This window comes from Vicia villosa, linkage group LG3 (assembly GCF_029867415.1).
Source record: "Vicia villosa cultivar HV-30 ecotype Madison, WI linkage group LG3, Vvil1.0, whole genome shotgun sequence".
Taxonomy (NCBI): Eukaryota; Viridiplantae; Streptophyta; class Magnoliopsida; order Fabales; family Fabaceae; genus Vicia; species Vicia villosa.
This window is the reverse complement of record NC_081182.1, coordinates 198193047-198215980: the sequence shown is the minus strand read 5'-3', so window position 1 is coordinate 198215980 and position 22934 is coordinate 198193047. Positions and strand designations below refer to the sequence as shown.

Below are 22934 nucleotides of genomic sequence, written 5' to 3'. Positions count from 1 at the left end.
ATTCATTAGTTTTATCCAACGTACATCTTTAACAGCCTGTGAATAGCAGTAGGAATAGATATGCTAGAGAGTGTGGCAGTCAGAGAAGTATGTGAGGAATCATACCTGTCTGGTGAATATCTATCTGGTGCTCGAGATATTCGACCAGAACGTCGTGGTTCAACCATTACAGGATCAGGTGACGGTTCAGCGTCGGGAAGGGGTGTGGGAACCTGCTGTTTGTGTTTTCTGACATATACATGACCTGAATTATAGCGTTATATAGATTGAGGCATAATAGAAAACTTAGGAAGAGTAACAATATCATTCATGACAGAAGAAACACATGGAAACATAAACTGATTATCAAAAAATGTCACATTCCTAGAAATACGAAAACGATGGTTAGTGACATCATAACACACAAATCCCTTATCAGAGTGACTATACCCCATAAACGCACATTGAACAGGCTGTGCTCCAAGCTTATGCCTTTCAAATGGAGGTAAGTGAACAAAACAAACACATCCAAAGGTATGTAAATCATTATAATTAGGATGAATTTTAAAAAGACAAAAAAAAGGAGAATCGAGATCAATAACCGTAGAAGGAAGACAATTGATCAAGAAGACAGCTGTGGAAAGAGCCTCCACCCAAAATCGGGGTGGTACAGAAGCTTGAAGAAGTAAAGTGCGTGTCACATCAAGCAAATGACAATTCTTGCGTTCTACCATCCCATTTTGTTGGGGGGTATTAGGACAAGATCGTTGAGACAAAATGCCTTTTTGTTGAAGAAATTCTTGAAACTCACGAGACATGTACTTACCACCAGAATCAGAGCGAAATTTTTTAACACTTTCATGAAATTGAGTTTCAACATATGTCAGAAATTTCTTAAACATAGAAAACACTTTAGATTTAGACCAAAGAAAATATATCCAAGTAAAACGACTATAATCATCAATAAATGTGACAAAATATTTATAGCAAGCATGAGAAACTACAGGAGACGTACCCCATACATCACTATGAATCATTTCAAAACAAGAGGAAGCCCGATAAGCACCGGACGGAAAAGGAAGTGTTTTACTTTTAGCTAATTTGCAAACAGAACATGAAAGAGAGGCATTAGAAACAACATTTTTATTTCCCAACAAACCATTTTTAAATAAATGAGATAAAACAGCAGAGTTAGGATGACCCAATTTTCTATGCCAATCCTCATAAGAATTCAAGACATTATTACAAGCAAGAGATAAATGACTAGAAATAAACTGAAGTAGAAACAGTCTTCCCACTTTAGGCCCCTTCGCAACCACCTTCCCCGACACCTGTTCCTGCACAAGGCAACCATCACGAGAAAAATTTACATTACAATTATTATCAACCAATTGACCAACAGATAATAAATTGGAAGCAAGTCCAGGTGATACAAACACATCCCGAAAATCAGAGTTGGCGTCACCAACATTAGTGATAGAGAGAGCATTACCATCCGCAATTTGAATTTTCTGATTACCATGGTAAGAATGTATTAAGCAAGTATTTAGAAGAGCCTGTCATGTGATTGGATGCACCAGAATCAAGAAACCACGGGCAGGAAACATTCGAAGACTTACCCTGAATTCCCAAGGTTGAAAGAGCGGAAAGTACCATCTGTTGGATTGTTTCAGGTTGGAGAGCACCACCATTAGATGGATTGGTGATGGAAGGACCAACTGTAGAGTTTGTACTAGCAGGAAATGCTTGCACCGAACGTTGTGCTGATCGTGGAGGACGAGTGGTACAATCAGAGATAATATGGCCCCGCTGCTTGCAATAATTACAAAAATTCTTACTGCAACTCTGAGCAAAATATCCAAATTGTTTGCAAGAGAAACATTGGACATGTCGAATATCACGACCTTTACCTCTACCCTGAGGAGCATATGCAAACATAGCAGACTCAGAAATGACAACATCATGAGACATGGATCCTTGAGTAGCAAGACGTTGTTCCTCTCTGAGAAGTTCACCGACACATGTATCTAAAGAAGGAACAGGATTCCTATTCAGCAAGGCACCTCTGACAACCTCAAATTCTGCACGAAGCTTCATGAGAAATTGATTTCGCCTACTAGTATTGTAGACCTCTTGGACATCCGCGAGAGAACTCTTGGGTACCTCAACATGTATAATTGCAGAGTGTTCTGTCCACAAATTCAAAAAACCAGAATAATATTCTTGAACAGACAGATTGCCTTGTTTGTAATTGGCAATGTCTATCTCCAACTGAAAACGTTCGGCCGCATTGTCTAGGTTATAGATACGCTGCAAGTAGTTCCACATTTCTTGAGCAGTTGAAAAAGATCGCAAATTATTAATCATTTGAGGATCAATAGTACCGAGAATCCAAGTGATAATCTGAGCATCTTCTATTTCCCATGCATCTAAGTCAGTTGTCTCTAACGGTGCCAAAGAGACATCGTCCAAGTGACTCCATAATCCTTTCCCTTTGACATACATCTGAAACTGAAATTCCCAAACAAGATAATTCTTTCCGGTAAAACGAACACAAATATGATCTCTCTCTTTTTCGGAAGCCATAATATCAGAGATGACTTAAGAACAATTTTGTTAACGTAACAATTTTGTTAACGTGAAACAAGAAACACCACCGGAACACTAAAGAATACTTGCCGACACCAAATCAACACCCCAATTCAGGATACTCACCGACACCAAATCAAAACCCTAATTCAGGATACTCGCCGACACCAAACCAAAACCCTAATTCAGAATACTTGCCGACACCAAATCAAAACCCTAATTCAGAATACTTGCCGACACCGATACGAGAACACGACCAAAGCAAACACGATTTGCAAACAAGGAGGAATAACAAAATTGTAACTTATGAGCACTACCAGAAACACGATTGTAAGCAACAGAGATTAGAATCGCAATCTTGGAAGAGATTACTGAGAACCGAGATGATTTCAATTACCGAGAAACGAGATCTACCGAGATGATTTCAAGAGCGACCCAGTGGGGTGTCGCTGAATAAAGCCAAGATTAACCTAAGACTCACAGGTTTGATCGAAAACCTACTGATACCATGTCAATAATTCTTGGCTTCATACTTTTCTCATTATTATTTCTCGTATATATAAAGGCTACAGAGCTATATCGGTAATTACACTAAATAAATACATTTAAACTAATTATTGAAAGGAATGGTAAAAAAGCTGTTATATTTTATTCCTCAGCACTAGGCTGGTATATATAATGGTAATACAATAATGATATTAATTCTTAATAAAGGGAAATAATAAAAATAGGGAAATAATACAAATAGAAATAATATATTCCAACACCCCCCTCAAGTTGGTGCATAGATATCTATCATGCCCAACTTGTCAATCAAATGCTCAAAGGATGGTCTTGCCAAAATTTTGGTAAGGATATCCGCAGTTTGCTGATTTGAAGTCACAAAAGGGAGACATATGATTCCAGCATCTAACTTCTCTTTTATGAAGTGTCGATCAATCTCACTATGTTTGGTTCTGTCATGTTGAACTGGGTTATGAGCTATGCTAATGGCAGCTTTACTGTCAGAGTATAATTTTAATGGAAGCTCAATTTTCATCTTAAGTTCTTCTAGGACTCTAAGGATCCATAACCCTTCACAAATACCTTGAGACATAGCTATAAACTCAGCTTCTGCACTACTTCTTGCTATAACTCCTTGTTTCTTACTCCTCCATGTCACAAGATTACCCCAAACATAAGTACAATATCCAGAGGTTGATCTTCTATCAGTGACTGAGCCTGCCCAATCAGCATCCGTGAAAATAGACACATTTCTTTCACTAGTTTTCTTAAAATGTAAGCCTTTACCAGGCTTTCCCTTCAAATATCTTAGTATCCGGTAGACTGCCTTAAGATGTTCCTCGTAAGGAGAATGCATAAATTGACTTACTACACTAACTGAGAAAGCAATATCAGGTCGGGTGTGTAACAGATAAATCAGTTTTCCAACCAATCTCTGATATCTTCCAGTGTCAACAGGAACACTACCTTCTCCCCAAAGTTTAGCATTAGGATCCATAAGGGTGTCTGCAGGACGACATCCACTCATTCCTGTTTCTTTCAATAAGTCTAGAATATATTTCTGCTGTGAAACCACAATACCATTCTTTGACCGAGCAACCTCCATACCAAGAAAATATCGCATGGATCCTAAGTCCTTGATTTCAAAGTCTACTACTAATTTCTCTTTTACTCTTGCCATTTCAACTGTATCGTCTCCAGTAAGGACAATATCATCAACATATACAATCAGGGCAGCCAATTTCCCATCATGGGAGAACTTTGTGAATAAGATGTGATCAACCTGTCCTTGAATGTACCCTCGTTTCTTCATGGACTGAGTGAATTTTTCAAACCAAGCTCTTGGAGACTGTTTTAATCCATACAAAGACTTATTTAATTTACATACATTTGATCCAAATTTGTCTTCAAAGCCAGGAGGAATGTCCATGTATACTTCTTCTTCTAGATCGCCATTCAGAAAGGCATTTTTAACATTTAACTGATGTAGGGGCCAATCTAGGTTAGCAGCAAGAGATAAAAGAATTCTTACAGTGTTCAGTTTTGCAACAGGAGCAAATGTCTCTGAGTAGTCTATACCATAGGTCTGAGTAAATCCTTTAGCCACCAAGCGAACCTTGTACCTTTCAATTGACCCATCTGAATTATACTTCACAGTAAACACCCATTTGCATCCAACTGTCTTCTTGTCATTCGGTAGTGTCATAACACTCCAAGTTTTGTTCTTTTTTAGAGCTTTCATCTCCTCAAGTACAGCTTCCCTCCACTTTGGAATTTCTAGAGCAACCTGTACATTTTTTGGAATTTCTACACTAGACAATTTTGAGGTGAAGGCAGACAAAGATGAAGACAAATTTGAATATGATATAAAATTGGACATGGGGTGTTTAGTACACGATCTAACAGGTTTTCTAATGGCAACAGGATCATCTATATCAGGATACAAAATACGACTTTCAGAAACAGAGATGGACTTACCTTTCCTATTCTTAGGAGGTTGATCATTCCCCGGTTCAGATTCCTGACAGTGTGGAGATGGGGACTCATCCATTCCTTTGTGGTTCTTTTTTACAAAAACCTTCCCTTTCCAAATCCCGTTTCCTAATTCAAATCTGTTTTTCTGAAGTGACTCATTATTCTGTGGCATTTCAATTAGATCATCACTATCATCGTTTTCAGGAATTTCATTGTTTTCTACATGAGAAAATGTAGGCTCAGATTCGCAAGGATCGTTACTCATAACAGGAGTAGGATTAAATAAAGAATCATGGCCATTTTCTGTTGGTGCAGAAGTATAAGTCTCAGAACTTTGTGATACAGGCAAAGATAAATTATTTAAAAAACTCATGTTCTCAATTTGAAACAAGTCTTCCTTTATATCCCCCCTTGATGAGTGTCATCAAAAAAAGGTTTATTTTCAAAAAATGTAACATCCATAGTGACAAACATTTTTTTTGGTTTTTGGATCAAAACATTTATATCCTTTTTGGGTTGGGGAGTATCCAACAAAAACACACTTTATAGCATGTGGTTCAATTTTTCCAACATTCTTATGTTCATGAACAAAAGTTGTGCAACCAAAGATTTTTAATGTCAGATCAGTTAACACACGAGAACTAGGAAAACATTCTTTGAAAGTATTAATCAGAGTTTGAAAATTAAGAATTTTGGAGGGCATTCTATTAATTAAATATGCAGCTGTTAAAATGGCTTCGCCCCACAAATATTTTGGTACTTTATTTGTGAAAAGTAAAGCTCTAGCAACCTCCAATAAATGTCTATTTTTTCTTTCGGCAACTCCATTTTGTTGAGGAGTATTAGGACATGAACTTTGATGTACAATCCCATTTTTTAGAAAAAAATCATCCAGGATAGTGTTAAAATATTCTTTGCCATTATCACTTCTAAAAACTTGGATATTTGTTTGAAATTGATTATGCACCATTGTAAAAAAATTCTTTGCAGCCTGACAAACATCTGATTTCCCCTTTAACAAGTACACCCAACATACTCTTGTATGGTCATCTATAAATGTGATAAACCATTTTTTGAGAGAGAGTGTACTTGTACGGTTAGGGCCCCAAACATCACTGTGAGAAAAAGGTTTTGATGGTTTATAAGGCTGTATTGAAAATTGGGAACGATGATGTTTTGCAAACTCACATGCTTCACATTTAAACAAAGAAAAGTTTTTATTATGAAATAACTTAGGAAACAAGTGTTTTAAGTAACGAAAACTAGGATGACCTAATCTTAAATGCCATGTCATAATGTTTTCATCTTTATTATTCAAAACAGAAAAAGACTCAAAACAGGAACTTATTGTTTTTGAAGGTAGTTGTGATGCAGATCCAATGTCAAGGTAGTAGAGTCCTCCACTCTCCTTAGCACTGCCAATCATCTTCCCCGAGTTCAAATCCTGAAAGACACAGTGAGATCGGAAAAAATTAGTTTGACAATTTATATCTTGGGCTAATTTACTGACGGACATTAAATTACATGATAAATTTGGAACATGAAGGACATTTTTCAGAGTTAACATTGGAGACAAGACAACTGATCCTTTACCTGCAATGGCTGAAAAAGAGCCATCTGCAATTTTTATTTTTTGGTTACCTGCACATGGACTATATGAAGAGAAAAAAATAGATTCACCTGTCATGTGATCAGAGGCACCTGAATCTACTATCCAAGTATGACTGGGACTGACACTAATAAATGCAGAATTACCTTTTGTTGCTATAGAGCAAGAAGGAGTTGGAGACTCGAGGAGTTTGTACAGTCTGTCTAGTTGTTATGTAGTGAGTGGAAGCTGCGGTAAAGAAATTTGCTGCCCTTGATCAGAATTACTAGCCTGAAATGCACGACCACTTTTCTTCTTCCAGTTAGGAGGTTTCCCTTTGAGCTTCCAACAGGTTTCACGCGTATGCCATTCACGCTTACAGTGGTCACACCAAGGAACTTTGTCTACCCTTTTTTCCTCGTCAAGGTTTCTAGTAGCCAAAGCCGAGCCTTCAGATTCAGAGCTTCGTGGTGTTTCGCCCATCATAATACCTTGTCGTGCCTCCTCCCTTCTTATTTCTGCAAAAGTTTCACGAAGAGTTGGCAATGGTATTTTTCCTAAAACTCTACCTCTTACCTCATCAAGGTCTTTATTGAGCCCAGCGAGAAACATGAAGACACGATCATTTTCTTGTCTTTTGAGAAACAAAACACTATCTTCTGTACACCTCCAATTGTCATCATAACATAGATCCAACTCTTGCCAAAGGGTCAACAACTCATTGTAATAAGCAGTAACATTCTTGTCCCCTTGTTTCGCATGCCATAACTTTGATTTTAAACCAAAAATTTGGGAAGAGTTTTGAATATCAGAGTATGTTTCCTTAACAGCTTCCCATACATCCTTTGCAGAAGGCAAAAACATATAAGGCTTACCTATTCCAGTATCCATAGAGCTTACCAACCACGCAATAATCAAGGATTTTTCAGATTTCCATTGTTTGTAAAGAGGGTCTCCTACTGCCGGTTCAGCTACTCCTCCAGTTAAAAAACCCAACTTCCCTTTGCTATCCAATACCAAGCGAACTGTCTGGGCCCATTCATTATAGTTATTCCCATTCATCTTAGGAATATTGACCTTGAGGGAGTATGAGGAACCCTCTTGGTCATTGCCGCCTATATTGAAATAACTGCCATTGTTTGTGACACCCGATGTTTCGTCGCCGTGTCCGCCACCATTGCCATTTCCGCGGCCACCACCGTTATCGCGGCCGCCGCCATCACCGCGGCCACCGCCATTATTGGATCCGGTGTAGGCAAAACCTAGAGCGGGCGAATTCGTGCCGTGATTCGCCATAGGGGATTAAACGGGTATGTCAATCGAAAACTGTTGTGGAAGTTTTACAGTAAACCCTAACCCAGAGCTCTTGATACCATATTGAAAGGAATGGTAAAAAAGTTGTTATATTTTATTCCTGAGCTCTAGGCTGGTATATATAATGGTAATACAATAATGATATTATTTCTTAATAAAGGGAAATAATACAAATAGGGAAATAATACAAATAGAAATAATATATTCCAACACTAATTCTTATTCACAAATAACACACATGAATTTAAAATCCTCATACTGATATGGTTTAGTTCAGAAAACTACACATTATCTTTGCATTTAGAAAAGAAACCAAAAAATTATTTGCGTTTAGAAAGACTAAGATTAATATGTTCACCACAACACAAATGGAAGTTCGTATACTGTTAACAAATACTCATAACCATGAAGCCTTGCAGAGTGCATCATTTGGGTTAAATACTACATCGGTGATATCACTACGTCAGACCTGTAACTACACCATTACCTCATGGACAAAGACTTTTTTGTGATCTTCTTGGTTTATGATGTCACAGTTAATGGATTAGTAATTTTGCAATTCCTCCAGATTGCTCCATGTCTGTACCCAATAAAAGAGGTAATTCAATTATCAAAATTGTTTCTATGTGTGTAATCTAACATATTAAGCAAACACATACCGTCTTAGAAATCTGACTTGTCTGCTGTTGGAATTCTGAAATTCAATCCCAGATGTGAGAATTATTAGTATTTATTGATTACATATTTATAATAAGAAACATGAAAGAAGAAGTATTTCAGCGACTCACTGGAACATGATACTCACTGAATATGACCAATTCATAATCTATAAGCATGCTGGGAATGTGAGTAATCTTACACCACTGTTTTTCTCATTTCTTCTTCACAAATTGATTTTCAGTTCTTTAAGAGAGGGAAACTTACACCACTTCTTACAACCATGTTCAAGCCACTTTCCATCCAAGCATTCTCTATCTTTAAGTAGCCATGCACAAAATGTTGAGGAAGCCGCATCTGCAGCAATATTCATAGTACTAAATTAGCCATCATTCTAATGAAAATGAATTAGGGACAGTCAAAGCTAAGAAGTTCTAGTCGTAAAAGTACTTTTTTTTTCTTAACATTAAATCAATGCACATGAATTTTAAAGACACATGTTGATATGGTGCAGTTCAGAAAACATATATCTTATACTGAGAAAGAAACTACAAGTTATCTTTGCATATAGAAAACCATTGTTAATTCATAGAAGGCATGCCATATGACCCTGGACAGATTAATATATCATAACAGTAACAAACGAGGAAGGGAGAAAAAGTCATAATTATTGTGTTAAACTTGATAGTGTTCATTTATAATAGAACAAATCAGTAACCAGAAGCAAATATGATTAAGAATGGATGGAATCTTAGGAATTAATGATGGAGCTGTCCAATGTTTTCTAAGTGACATTCAATGTTGGTAAAGTGGGAGATATGTTTGACACTAGTTGAATAGTATCAAAATACATTTTATGTATGAAATTGATCTGACAGAACATCACAAAAATATCCAGAATTTGAGTATAATAGCCTGTACTATGTTGGTAAATCAAACATTGGAGGAAAACAAAAATCATTAGATTTTCAGAATTGAAAAATGTCAATTCATTTTGGTCTTAAACGTCTCAAATCTCTAAACCTAAAGGTGAAGTACCTAGCATGGCAGATTAAGTTCATCCATCAAAGCATGATCTCTAAACTGAGGCAGGGTAATCAAACTCCCATCCTATTTTGTAGATTAACACTATTTTATTGAACTTGGGTTTTAGAAACAGAAGTCATGAAAGAGATTTGAACAACACTTTGGAGAGTGAAACATTTGGTTAAATGTCTCATAGGGGATACAATACAAACACTTTCTTGCAATTCTGTTTGTTTGTGACATCCATATTATTCCAAGTTCATAAAACCTTTCTTTACTGGAAAAAGACTATCCCTTCATTAAGCCGGAAACTATTTGTAAGGGGCAGATAACAGAAAAATAAAAGAAGTAATGCACAACAGATTGAGAAAACACATACAATTGTTGTCTCCCGCTTTACTGTTTCTTCTCTTAGAATCTCCTCCATCTCAGAATCAACGTTCTGAACAAAAATATATTATTAAGCATAACAATCAATCCCATAACAAATCTAAAGAGAAAAGTAACCAACAAAGAACATGATGGACGGAATTTTATCACGATAGTTACGCAGACAAACAAAAATAAAATGTTGTAACCAGATAACTGAATTATATAATAGCAATTGATCTAAACATGAAGATCTTATGTGGAGGTACTTTTCCTTCTTCCTCTCTTTCTTCTTTTTCTTCTTTTTCTTCTCCTTCTTTTGGTTCCGTTTGGTGGAGGGATTTGGTGTCTATTGGAGGGAGGGGGGTTTATGGGGAGAGAGATCCTATGGAGTCTTTTTGTCGGTTTAGAGTTAGGAATGGGTTTTCTACTCCGTTTTGGGAAGCCTCATGGTTGGATTCTTGTTGTTTAAAGAAGGTTTTTCCTTGTTTGTTTGAGGTGTCGGGGTTGAAGAGAGTGGCGGTGGCGGGCATGGGAGGATGGGTTGATGGAGTGTGGTCGTGGGGGAATTTAGGGTTCAATCCGTTGGATTTGAGCGCTCATAATTTGGTTTCGGATTTGGCTTCTTTGGGGGTTTTGTTGGAAGGCCGCGGTCCGGGTAAGGGGGAGTCCGATACCGTGGAGTGGATGGCCGAAGCGGATGGTGTCTTTTCCGTTGCTTCTTGTTATAAGTTTTTTGCCGGGTTCCGTATTCCGTTTGGTCCTTCAAATAAATTTGATGGGGCATTGAGCTTGATATGGAAAATGGAAGTTCCTTTTAAAATTAAGGCTTTTGGGTGGAGGGTCTTGGTTAATAGACTACCTACAAAGGATTTATTGCTTCGGAAAGGTATTACTTTTTCGGGAGATTTTTCCAAGTGTGTTTTTTGTGGTGTTCATCCGGAAAGTATGATGCACTCTTTCTTTTTATGCCCTTCGGTTGCTTTGGTTTGGTCTTCAATGGCTAGGTGGATAGGCAAACCTTATGGTGGGATGGAGGAGAATTGTTTGGGTGGTTTTTTGGATTGGTTGTCCTTTTGTAAAATGAAGAAAGTTAAAGAAGGTAAACTAGGAGTAGTTTGGTTAGCAACTTTATGGTCTCTTTGGTTGTATAGAAATGGTGTGTGTTTTCGGAATGAGGTGTGGAATGTGGATAATACTATTTGGAGCATCAAGGTTTTGGTGTGGAAGTGGGCTTTTATAGGAGATATTACTCATCCTATTTGTGGCTTCTACGATTTCAACAAAGATCCTTTGTTATTTATTTCGTAGTGTCAAATCGGTTTGTAATCTCTTGTTGATTTTTTTTGTGAGGGGTTTCTTCCGCTCTTTTGATGTAAACAGGTGTTGAGAACCCTTAGTTCTCTTTTTAATACAACTTGCTTACTAAAAAAAAAAAAAAAATATAATAGCAATTGAAATTCAATACACAAAACCATTTATTTTCTTTTCATTTGATAAACTCACTCTATAAAAATACATCTAATAGAATGTTACTTAATGAATTTAAATTTAGCATAAATGATGGTGCCGAGACAATACGTGTTAATAGACTGAAACTCTAATCTAGCTTATTTTTTTCTGTTATACTAGCTATTACTTGGGGAATTAGGCAACAGAAACTGCAACAGTCACATCTAACATACTCAATGTTCATTTATTCCACAAAAAAAGTGAAAATCGCTGTGACCTCATGAATTGATTCTATTACAAAACTAAAATAAAGAGTAAATTTTAAACTCACAATTTTAGACTTCTTGAACAACCCATTTATGATATCCTCTTTGAGAATGTGACCCATGTAAGCAGCAAGAATAAAATGGGTTTTGATGTGAGAACCAGGAAGCATTTCATTTCAATTTGAACCCCAAATTAAACCAAAACCTGTATTAGGAAGAAAATGTTATCCATAAACACGCGAGATTAAACATATTTATAACAGGAAACACGAAAGATGTACTTTGGTGACTTACCTTGATGTAATAACTCATTTGATGGTTTTGAAGTCTATAACTATTGAGGGAATGTGAGAAATCTTACTCCACTCTTTCCCTTTCTTCCTCTGCAAATTTGCTTTCAACAACGGACAATATCTGATATGCAGTTCTTCAAGAGAGGAAGGCAATTCCCCCTTTTCTGGCAACGACTGAAGCTTGGGTGCATGATCAATCACAAGTTTATGGAGAGAGGTGAGATGTTGAAGCCACTTCCCATCCAAACATTCTATATCTTTAAGCTCAAAGATCCCCAAGGAAACGAGATTAGTGGGTAGAAACGGAACTTGCGTTTTCATCAGCCCCTTCACAATATCATCACTCTTAATACGCAGCATTGAAAGAGAAGTGAGATGTTGCCAAGTTGTATTCCACAAAATCCCTCCAACTTCGCGGACCAATAGTTGCTGCAAATTGATAGGCATATCATCTATGGAAAACGATTGCAGATTTGGAAGGCCAGTAATTGTCATTTGTTGAAGGCTAGTTAGAGTCTTCATTGATTCAGGTAGAAATTGCAGATTTGGAAGGTCATTAATTTGCATTTCTTGAAGGCTAGTTAGAGTCTTTATTGGTTCTATGAAACTTAACTTCTCACAACTCCGCAAACTTAAATAAGTGAGTTTAGGAATGGGTAATCGACTTAAGGAAACTGACTCCAGTTCATCACAGCTATGTATTCTGATGCTTCTAAGAAACATTAGATTTGGTTCCGATGCATCTTCTGCTATTGATATGGATTTTAAATGTTCACTATTCTTAATATCTAGACTTTTGAGGACAGGGAGAGAGCCCAAGGTAAATGATGTCATTGAATTACAACTATTTAATATATGCAAATCCTCAAGTGACGAGTAATTGTGAAAAGATTCATGAGAAAAGAACTCCAGATTCTCACAGTAAAAGATAGAGAGAGATCGTAAGGTTTTGGGAAGGCCGTCTATCGGAAAGGATGTTAGAGATCGAATTCTGTATAACTTCAACTTTTGAAGAGAATTGAGACAAATCACCAATTGGCTGAATATGTCAAATGGTGGGTTTGTAATAGACTGTCTTGAACCCATCAATAAGGGACATTCCTCTAACATAAGGACCGCAAGAGAAGGAAGATTGTTGGGTGTCATCCCTTCAAGTTTGGGACAAACTTCAAGTGACAAACTTTCAAGCTTAGGAAGGTTGCCAGGTATGTTTTCTTTCAGTTTTGGACAGTCCCTTAACCTAAGGCTAATAAGACTAGGAAACTCTATAGATGTACCTCCAATCAACTCCCATTCCTCCCACTCTGGCATAAATTCAAAGCGTAGAGTCTCTAAAGAGGCAAATGGTTGAAATGAAGAAGAACCACTTCCATAGAATACGGTACCAACACTTTTAACAGATTCCATCTCACTAAAAAAAAGTTCTTTTAGATTACCGAGTTGCCCCAAGGATGGCAGCACTGAAATTTTTTTACACCTTGTGATCTTCAAACACACCATGTTTACAAATAAAGAATCTCCCACCCAATTTGATAATTTGTCTCCACCAAATCCAGAGATGGTCAAACTCTTCAAATTTGTCGACGGGCGCAGTCGCTCCAATGCAACACTTTGTATTTGTGAGTTTGAAGGAGCAGTGTAAGACCATCCTAGTTCCAACTCGTCAATTTCTTTCTTCGACTCCAAGTTTGCTTGAGAAGAATGGGATGAGTCAATTACATTTTCAAGTTGTGAGATGGAAAGGCTTCCTCGTAGATGGGGAAATTTTCCAAGATCTTCAATCTTCAACCCAACATCCTTAACGCCGCTCACAATAAAGTACGACAATGTTTGCAGATTTTCTAATTTGGACATTTGTGCCGGCATTTTCTTCAATTTAGTGCCTCTAATGTCAAGGTGGCGTAGCTTCACCAATTTTCCCATGTCTTCTGGCAATTCATCGAGTTTATAGCAATATGACAACAACAACGTCTGCAAATTGTAAAGCTTGCACGTTTCTGAAGGCAAACTTTTAATCTCAGTGTAAGAGAGATTCAAGTATCGCAAGTAAATCAAATTTCCAATAGAGTTGGGTAACTTTGTGATATTTAAAGAGTTTGAAAGAGACAACACGTGTAATTGTGTCATTGTTGACAACAAATCAGAAAATAACTTTGACGATACAGAATTATCATAAACCCCTAAAGATTGCAACGGCATGGGTAGAAAAGTTCGTAGTCTTTTTAATCCATGCAATTTTTCAAATTCATCGTCTGAGTTATATTCAAATCTGTCGTATGCCAAGTATTGCACCCTTGGATTTGGCTTATTTGTGTCCAACATAGTGCAATACGGAGATGAAACTGCCATAGCTAAATCATTGATGAGGTCATGCATTTCAAACCAAACATCTTCATCACCATTGAATTGTTCTGACCTATCATCAATAGACCGTTGACGTATCAGAGACCTAGACATTAACTCATCAAAGAATTCTTCAGCTACTTTTTCCCAACTATTCTCATTTTTTGGCTGAGGTATTAAGCCTTCTGCAATCCACAACTGAACCATCGTCTTTTTCACTAAGACTGAGTTCTTTGGAAAAATTGCACAATAAGCAAAGCATCCTTTTAGAGAAGCTGGAAGGTAATGATAGCTCAGTAGTAGAGATGGTTCCACAACTTCACTTGTATGTTCCCAAATACTACTTTTTAACACATCACTCCAACGATCCGGTGACATGAACCGGAGAATACCCCCAAGTGCTATTGCAGCTAATGGTAAACCGCCACATTTTTTGGCAATTTCTCTACCAGTTATTTCTAAACTGGGATGTTGTTGGCAGTTTCTTTCTACAAATGCATGTCTGGCTAGTAAAGACCATGAATCTTCAGTTTCCAAAGATCTTAAATGGTGGACATGGAGAGATTTTTGCTTGGGTAGTGCGACTCTTACATCTCGAGTTGTGATGATGATCTTACTTCCTATTTGTCCAACATTAAAGATATCACTTAGACTAATCCAACCAACATAGTTTCCATACCATATATCATCCAGTACTAACAAAAACTTTTTGTTACTTAAACTTTGCTGCAACTGATCTTCGAGTTTAACTAAGTCAGCTTCTCTAATTGTTCCTGAATTGACAGATTTAAGAATGGTTTTAGTGATAGTGACAGCATCAAAATCTTTTGGAATATGTGCCCACCCTCTAACATCAAACTTGTCCTTCACATCACGGTCATGGTAAAGGAGTTTAGCTAGTGTTGTTTTTCCTAACCCTCCCATACCCACAATGGAAATCACTCCTATTTTACTTCCACCATCATTGCCACCCTCTGACAGCAGAAACTCTTTAAGTTTCTTTTTGTCATCATCTCTGCCTTTAATATCATATTCATTTCCTAAAAAAGGGCTTGTAGGAGTTATATTCCTAACACAGCTGGAAACACCTTCTTTCAATCCAAGATTTTGGTTTCTCAAATGTTCTAATCTTCCAAATAATTTTTGCAATTTAGAGTTGATCTTTTTATTAAACCTTTTAAAATAATCTAAAAACTTTTTAAGAACCTGATCAGCTTCAACTTGGCACCTTAAAGCTTCAGTGTTGAGTTCGTCGAACAGTTGGTCAGCTTGAAAGACAGCATCTTGCAACATCTCCAGCCACTTCTTGACAGCAGGGTTAGTGATCTGTTTGTCCTCAGCATCATAAAGTACAGATTGAAGACTCAGCAGTGTAATCTCCAGCTTTTCCAACAGCTCAACGTCCAGCTTAGTCCTCCGAAACAAATCAATAAACTCACCAGAAACGACCTTTTTCACCAGCATCTCCATGGAAGCTGTCAGAAGTGCTCCTCCAACAATGGCAGCCATAACTTAGTTCAACCGAGTAAGAATAGTTTGAAAAATGGAAGTGGAAAGAAAATGCAATGCAAGGTAGAAGGAAATGCAAGTTAACAAGACTTGTAAGTTGCTGCAAAGTTGCAACGGTATAGAAGTAAAATAAATTAATAATTATTTTAATAATTCACTGTCATGGAAATATAATTCATCGAACCGTTCCCTCAAATAGAAATAAAATAATAGTGGAGTATTATCGGTCTCCTTAAACAACTACATACTGAACAAAAAAAACAAATTCTTCGAGGGAAACGAGACTAGTGGAGTATTAAGTAATGTATTAAGTAATACATAGGAGTGAGTACTAAGTGGTGTATTGGATTATCTGCTCACAACTCACATGGGCTGTTTAGTTTAGATAACCACGTAGGAGGCGTCTCATTTCATCCATGTAGAATAATGAGTAAATCTGTTTCATATAAATCATATATTTTTAATGTTAAAAAAATAATATTTAAAATAATATATTTTTGTATTTGTTGGAATTTGAACATGTGACCTCAAATAGAAACTCAATACAAGATCTTGTCTTTTGAGAAGTGGTGGTAAATTATAGGAAATATACTCAGCTAACTAAATATATTTATTTGGAGTGATTCTTGTGTTGTTAAAAATTTTAATTCAAAATAAGTTTTAAACCCATATCTTTCAAAATACTTCTTATAATAAAAATAAAATGTTGATTAGTGAGTTAAATTTCGAGTATGCTATTGATATATAAAAAAATGATATATGTATTATATTGCATTTTTTCCATCTAAAATTGTTTGAAAAACATAAATAAATTGAAATAGGTAGAGAAACAGATTGTTGTGATTCTCAACATAAAAAATAAAATATAACTGTCCATTTTATCAACTTAATTTAGTAAGAAATACTTTAGGAAGAATGTAATAAACACAAAATAACACGGATACAAACCATCACTGTTTAGTATCAAAACAAATAAGATCTCAGCTATACAGTAAAATAAAGCAACCGATAAACTACTTTAGGACTTATGTACGTTCGGGATGCATATCTCGGATAATCTACCAACCGATAAACTTAAGCATATCGCCCTTACCAAGCCTCACGCTTAGGGGGTTTATGTACTTCTCAAGTGAAAAGTTAGAATTTGACCACCAACAAAAGCACTTATTTCCAACAAAATCACTTTACAAAAAAGAACTTCCAAAGGAATGACTTAATTCACAAAAATTCAAAGTAAAAGTGGTGAATTCAAAGATAAATTCAAAAGGAAATACAAAGCAAAATTCAAGTTTAGTTCAAGTGACCATTAGTCTTACATTGAGATTTGGTATTTATGCTAAACCTCAACATGTCTTCCCTCTAACTTCCTTCAACTACCTATTTATTCTCAAACTCATGCATTTACACATTTACCCTTAACTAACTTCAGCTTCCTTAAAGTTTTCAAACTAACACAAAATCAAACCAATTTTCTACTATTCCTCCACCATTGATAACTTTTCATCCAAGAACTACGGTTAATGATCCGCAACTAAACCTCTAAAATTGCTTTTCGACCATTGATAAACTTCTAACTTGGATCACAATCTAAAGGTTCACAACCACCCACAAAAACTATAAAAATCCTCCATTTCCATAATTTTGGGGACCTAAGCATTTTAACCATTTTCGTACTTTCAATTTTCTCCACTCTCTCTCAATTTTCCATTACTTTCTTCATCCCTAACCATCACTAAAGTTCATCGCCATCACCATCTAGAATTTCAAAAATGAAAATTCTAGATTGGTGAAACTAAACCTCCATCCAAAATTCAACATGTTGAAATATAAGAGACTAAGAGACATTTGAATAAACCGTGTGTTTTGTAAAGCACTACGGAGACTTTATTATATATAGATAGATTATAACTAAAAACATGATATAGTCGATGTGGGACTATTCTATATAATAATATTCTTAACACTATATATTTACAAATATCAACACTCTCCCTCAAGCTTGAGCATATAAATCAAATGCACCAAGCTTGCCACATATATAATTAGTTCTAGGACTTCGCAGAGATTTTGTAAACACATCTGCTAATTGATCATTGGAGTTGACAAAGCTTGTGACAATGTCGCCTGATTCAATCTTCTCTCTGACAAAATGACAATCTATCTCAATGTGTTTGGTCCTCTCATGGAAGACTGGATTTGAAGCAATGTGCAATGCAGCTTAATTATCACAAACAAGTGTCGTTGGTCTTGCTTCTTCAATTTGAAGTTCTTTGAGCAACTGTTTTAACCAAATGAGTTCACATGTTGCCATTGCCATGGCCCTATACTCTGCCTCAGCGCTTGATCTTGCAACTACATTTTGTTTCTTACTTTTCCAGGATATAAGGTTTCCTCCAACAAGTACACAATACCCAGAGGTGGATCGTCTATCAATGGGTGACCCTGCCCAATCAGCATCAGAGTATCCAACTATCTGAGTATGTCCTTTATCTTCATACAAGAGCCCTTTTCCTGGAGCACATTTGATGTATCTTAGAATTCGGACAACAGCATCCATGTGTTTTTGGCAAGGAGAATTTAAGAATTGGCTTACCACACTAACTGCAAAAGAACTGTCCGGACGAGTGACTGTGAGATAATTCAACTTTCCAACCAATCTCCTATACCTTCCTGAGTCAGATAGGGGCTCCCCCTGATTGGGTAGGAGTTTGACACTTGGATCCATAGGAGTATCAGCTAGTTTAGCATTCAACAAACTTGTTTCTTCCAAAATATCCGACGCATATTTCCGCTGAGAAATCACCAAACCATCTTTAGATTGGGCTACCTCAATACCTAAGAAATAACGGAGTTTACCAAGATCTTTTGTCTGAAATTGATTCGAGAGATGTTGTTTTAACTGGCGTATTCCTTGCTGATCGCTGCCGGTTATGACAATATCATCCACATATACAATAAGAAAGATACACCCTTGAGCAGAGTGACGATAAAACACAGAATGATCAGCTTCACTACGGACCATACTAAACTGTTGTACTACAGTGCTGAATCTGCCAAACCAAGCTCTCGGAGATTGCTTAAGACCATAAAGAGACCTGTGTAGCCTACAAACCATATTTGAGGACTCCCCCTAAGCAACAAACCCAGGTGGTTGCTCCATATATACTTCCTCTTCAAGATCACCATGTAAAAAGGCATTTTTGATGTCAAGTTGATGAAGAGGCCAATGTCGAATGGCTGCAATGGCTAGAAGAAGTCTAATAGATGCCATCTTGGCTACAGGCGAGAAGGTATCACTATAATCCAATCCAAAAATCTGAGTGTATCCTTTGGCTACCAAGCGAGCTTTAAATCGATCAATCTTACCATCTGGACCAACCTTCACAGTATAAAGCCAACGACAACCTACTAAAGATTTTCCAGGGGGTAGAGGAACCAATTCCCAAGTACCACTGCTTTGAAGAACACACATTTCGTCAATCATTGCTTGCCTCCACTCAGGGTGAGATAATGCTTCACCTGGAGTATTAGGAATAGAAACAGAAGACAAAGAAGACAAACAAGTATACTGCAAAGGGGAAAGACGATGATAACATAAATCAATATAATGTGGAGAAGGATTTCGTGTTTCACGTATACCTTTTTGAAGAGCAATCGGAAGATCAGACTCAGGTTGCGGGATCGGATCCAATGATGGCGAAGGCGTCGGAGGAGAGTCTGCAATGACCTCATGGACAATTAGTGTATCAGGGATAGGTATTGCCTCAAGGATAGGTGTGACAGACGTGGGTTGACGACGCTGATATGTTTGAAGTGGCCGAGAAGTGAGGGGGTCAACCGTAGGGCTAGAATGATCGGAGATAATGGGAAATGAGACTGCCGAAAGAGGTGTGGGAGTACTCTCCTGAACGGGTTCCGGAGTTACTTGACTGGACTCGAAATATGGAGCAGACTCGAAGAAGGTAACATCGGCAGATACGTATCGCTGTAGAGTATGTGAGTAGCAATGATAACCTTTTTGGGATCGATGATAACCAAGAAAGACACACTTTAGTGATCGAGCTGATAGTTTATCAAGACCAGGAGAGAGATTGTGTACAAAACATGTGGACCCGAAGACTCGGGGAGGAATTGAATGAAGTGGAGAATTGGGAAAAAAGATTGAATGAGGGATTCTATCGTTAAGGACAGATGGGGGCATGCGATTTATAAGGTAACATGACGTTAGCACCGCATCTCCCCAAAACCGAAGTGGAACGTTACCATGGAGAAGTAGGGTTCGAGTGGTTTCTACGAGATGCCGATTTTTGCGTTCGGCTACCCCGTTTTGTTGAGGTGTATGAGGACAATATGTTGGGTGGAGAATATCATTGCTCGACTTAAAAGTTTGAAATTGTTGGGATAAGTATTCACGAGCATTATCACTTCTTAAGGTACGAATAGACACACCAAACTGAATTTTTATTTCTTTATAAAATTGTTCAAAAATAGAGAATAATTCAGATCTATTTTTCATTAAAAATAACCATGTGCAACGTGAAAAATCATCAATAAAGGTGACAAAATACCTAGACTCTAGTGTAGAGACAGTACGCGATGGACCCCAAACATCAAAGTGAACTAAAGCAAAAGGGGACAAAGCTCGTTTATTGACTCGATTGGGAAATTGACTACGAGTGTGTTTACCTAACTGACACGATTCACAATGTAAATTAGACACCTTCGATAAACTTGGAACCAACTTCTGTAGTTTAGGAAGACTAGGATGACCTAACTGAGCGTGGATAGTGAGTGGAGAATCTTTGGCTGAACAAGCCTGAGATGACACTGAGAGGTAATAAAGGCCTTGAGACTCACATCCGACGCCAATCGTCCGTCCCGAACTCCGATCCTGCGGGATAACATTACATTTAGTGAAGGTGACAATACAATCAAGAGAACGAGTTAAACGACTGACTAAAAGTAAATTAAATGGACAATTAGGTACATAGAGAACAGAAGTAACAAAGAGAGAAGGTAGAATTTGAACAGTACCAATCCCTTCAGTTTGGGTTTGAGAACCATTGGTAGAAGTTATAGTAGGTAAGACACCCGAGGTAGAGAGGGAAGTGAAAAGATTTTTATTACCAGTAACATGATCAGACGCACCAGAATCAAGAACCCAAGGTCCAAGAGAAGATGATTGAGAGAGACAAGCAGATGAATTACCAGCGTGTGCAACCGAAGCAGTAGAAAATGAGTTCTGATAATTTTGATACCACCTGAGAAAATCATCGTAGTTTGGCGTAAAGTTCTGAGTAGTAGCCATGAGTATCAGATCTGGAACAGTAGCACGGTGGCGAGTGGGGCGCTGGAAAAATTGTCGGGATCGGCCGGATCGGAGGAGGCGTGTCTGCCGGTAGGGTTAGTTTTCCGAAAGGTTGCCGAAAACAATAACGGCAACAGCGGATGGCGATAGCAGTCCGGTGGTGACTGGAGAAATTTGAAAATGGATGCCAGAATGAGTCACGACAATGTATGGAAGGCAAACCGGAGTTATGACACGGTTTGCCAAAAATTTCTCACCAGACAGTGGGTCAACCGGGTAAAGCACGGTAAATGGTTGTCTCTCAGCAGGCTCTAGATACCATGTTGAAATACAAGAGACTAAGAGACATTTGAATAAACCGTGTGTTTTGTAAAGCACTACGGAGACTTTATTATATATAGATAGATTATAACTAAATACATGATATAGTCGATGTGGGTTGAGTTTGGCCTAACCACACTTCTTAACATGGTATCAAGAGCCTCGTTTAAGATCCGGTGGGCCACCTTCTATGGTTTCCGCTATCGGGTCACCCGCCATTTATTTCCACGCTCCAGTTGTCTAGTACTGGGCGTGAGGGGGTGTGTTAAGAGTCCCACATCGGACAATATATGGCTTGAGTTAGGGGGTGTGTTAAGAGTCCTCACCCTACAAACCGGTTTTGTAGGGATGAGTTAGGCCCAACCACACTTCTTAACACAACAAAATACAACAATTCCACAAGTATTCATCATTCAAGAATCAACAAAATTCGAGTGTTATCATCTCAATGTTATTCATATTCAAGTGCAAATGTTATGTTCTACATCTAACAATTATTCAATCATCATCATCCAAGATTTCATCAAGTTTCATGCTTAAAGATTTACCACATTCATCAACATATATTCATCATTTTACTCCAAGGTTCTAATCTACATTCATCATCAAAGTTTCAACAAGTAATATTCAAGATTATTCATCTATATTCAATCATTGTCATCATTGGAAATTATTTGGAGTGAAAAAAGCTTACTTTGAAGTTTTTCGCGTTTCTTGTTGGTGAATTTATCGACAATTTTCAATACTAACCGGAGCAAATCCCCGCTCCGTCGGTAAGCCTTGAATTCTCTTCATCCCATGTCACTGATCATGTTCTTGCTTGTATGAAATGTTCTTGTTGAATGTATATGGTGTTTACTTGGATTATGCCGCTGATTTGGAATTGATTTGATCATAAAAGTAGCTTAAGTATTCATGAAAATTCACATTAAAGTAGCATGAAAATTGACATAGTATAGGCTCCTCTCTTGATCTAATTACCAATTTGCACTAATTACCAATTTGCACTTAGTATCAGAATTGATTGCATGTAGTATAGCAACAAGTTTGGTTTATGCAATATGCAACAATTAGTCAAAATAAACATTTTTACACTTATAAGCACTTATGTACATTCACCAAAACACCATATTTGAAGAAACATGAAAATTGACATTAGCTTTTGTTAAAATAGTTCTAATTGCATATTTAGCGTGACATTACCATTGGATTTGGTTCTAATACATAACATGAAATAGCTTTTTTTCATAATTACTTTTTCTCATGAAACTCATTTTTTGACATAAACATAGAATAAGCTTTTTCTTCCAAATCCAATTTCACAAGATCAAATTCAATACATAAAAACAATAAACAATTAGCATTTGAATTAATCCTTCAAAAATCACTTCTTTTTCACTAAAGAAACTTTCATGAAAATGAGCAAAATTTCACATTTCTTC

General features: G+C 37.1%; 2 protein-coding genes across 11 annotated transcripts in view; one reads left to right on the top strand and one right to left on the bottom strand.

The window, feature by feature from the left end:
• LOC131593236 (putative disease resistance RPP13-like protein 1) overlaps positions 1-22934 on the bottom strand; it is a 76022-nt gene that overhangs the window by 2727 nt on the left and 50361 nt on the right. For 3 of the 10 annotated variants that reach the window (XM_058865547.1, XM_058865549.1, XM_058865548.1), the window contains exons 2-7: positions 12013-22364; positions 11784-11923; positions 10011-10073; positions 8737-8962; positions 8608-8642; positions 8436-8528 (exon numbers count right to left, since the gene is read on the bottom strand). In XM_058865547.1, the coding sequence (XP_058721530.1) occupies positions 12027-15863 (3837 nt within the window). In that variant the 5' untranslated portion in view covers positions 15864-22364 and the 3' untranslated portion in view covers positions 8436-8528; positions 8608-8642; positions 8737-8962; ... (1 more) ...; positions 11784-11923; positions 12013-12026. Of the gene's footprint in view, positions 1-7085; positions 8529-8607; positions 8643-8736; positions 8963-10010; positions 10074-11783; positions 11924-12012; positions 22365-22934 lie in introns of those variants that run through there. The other 7 variants (XM_058865553.1, XM_058865554.1, XM_058865555.1 and 4 more) reach the window with 7 other exon arrangements.
• Positions 10247-11311, top strand: LOC131659690 (uncharacterized). Its single transcript, XM_058928846.1, has one exon. The coding sequence runs from the start codon at positions 10247-10249 to the stop codon at positions 11309-11311; it is 1065 nt and encodes a 354-aa protein (XP_058784829.1).

Coding starts and splice junctions, on each gene's coding strand:
- LOC131659690 (XM_058928846.1), top strand. CDS start 10,247: ATGAAGATCTTATGTGGAGGTACTTTTCCTTCTTCCTCTCTTTCTTCT.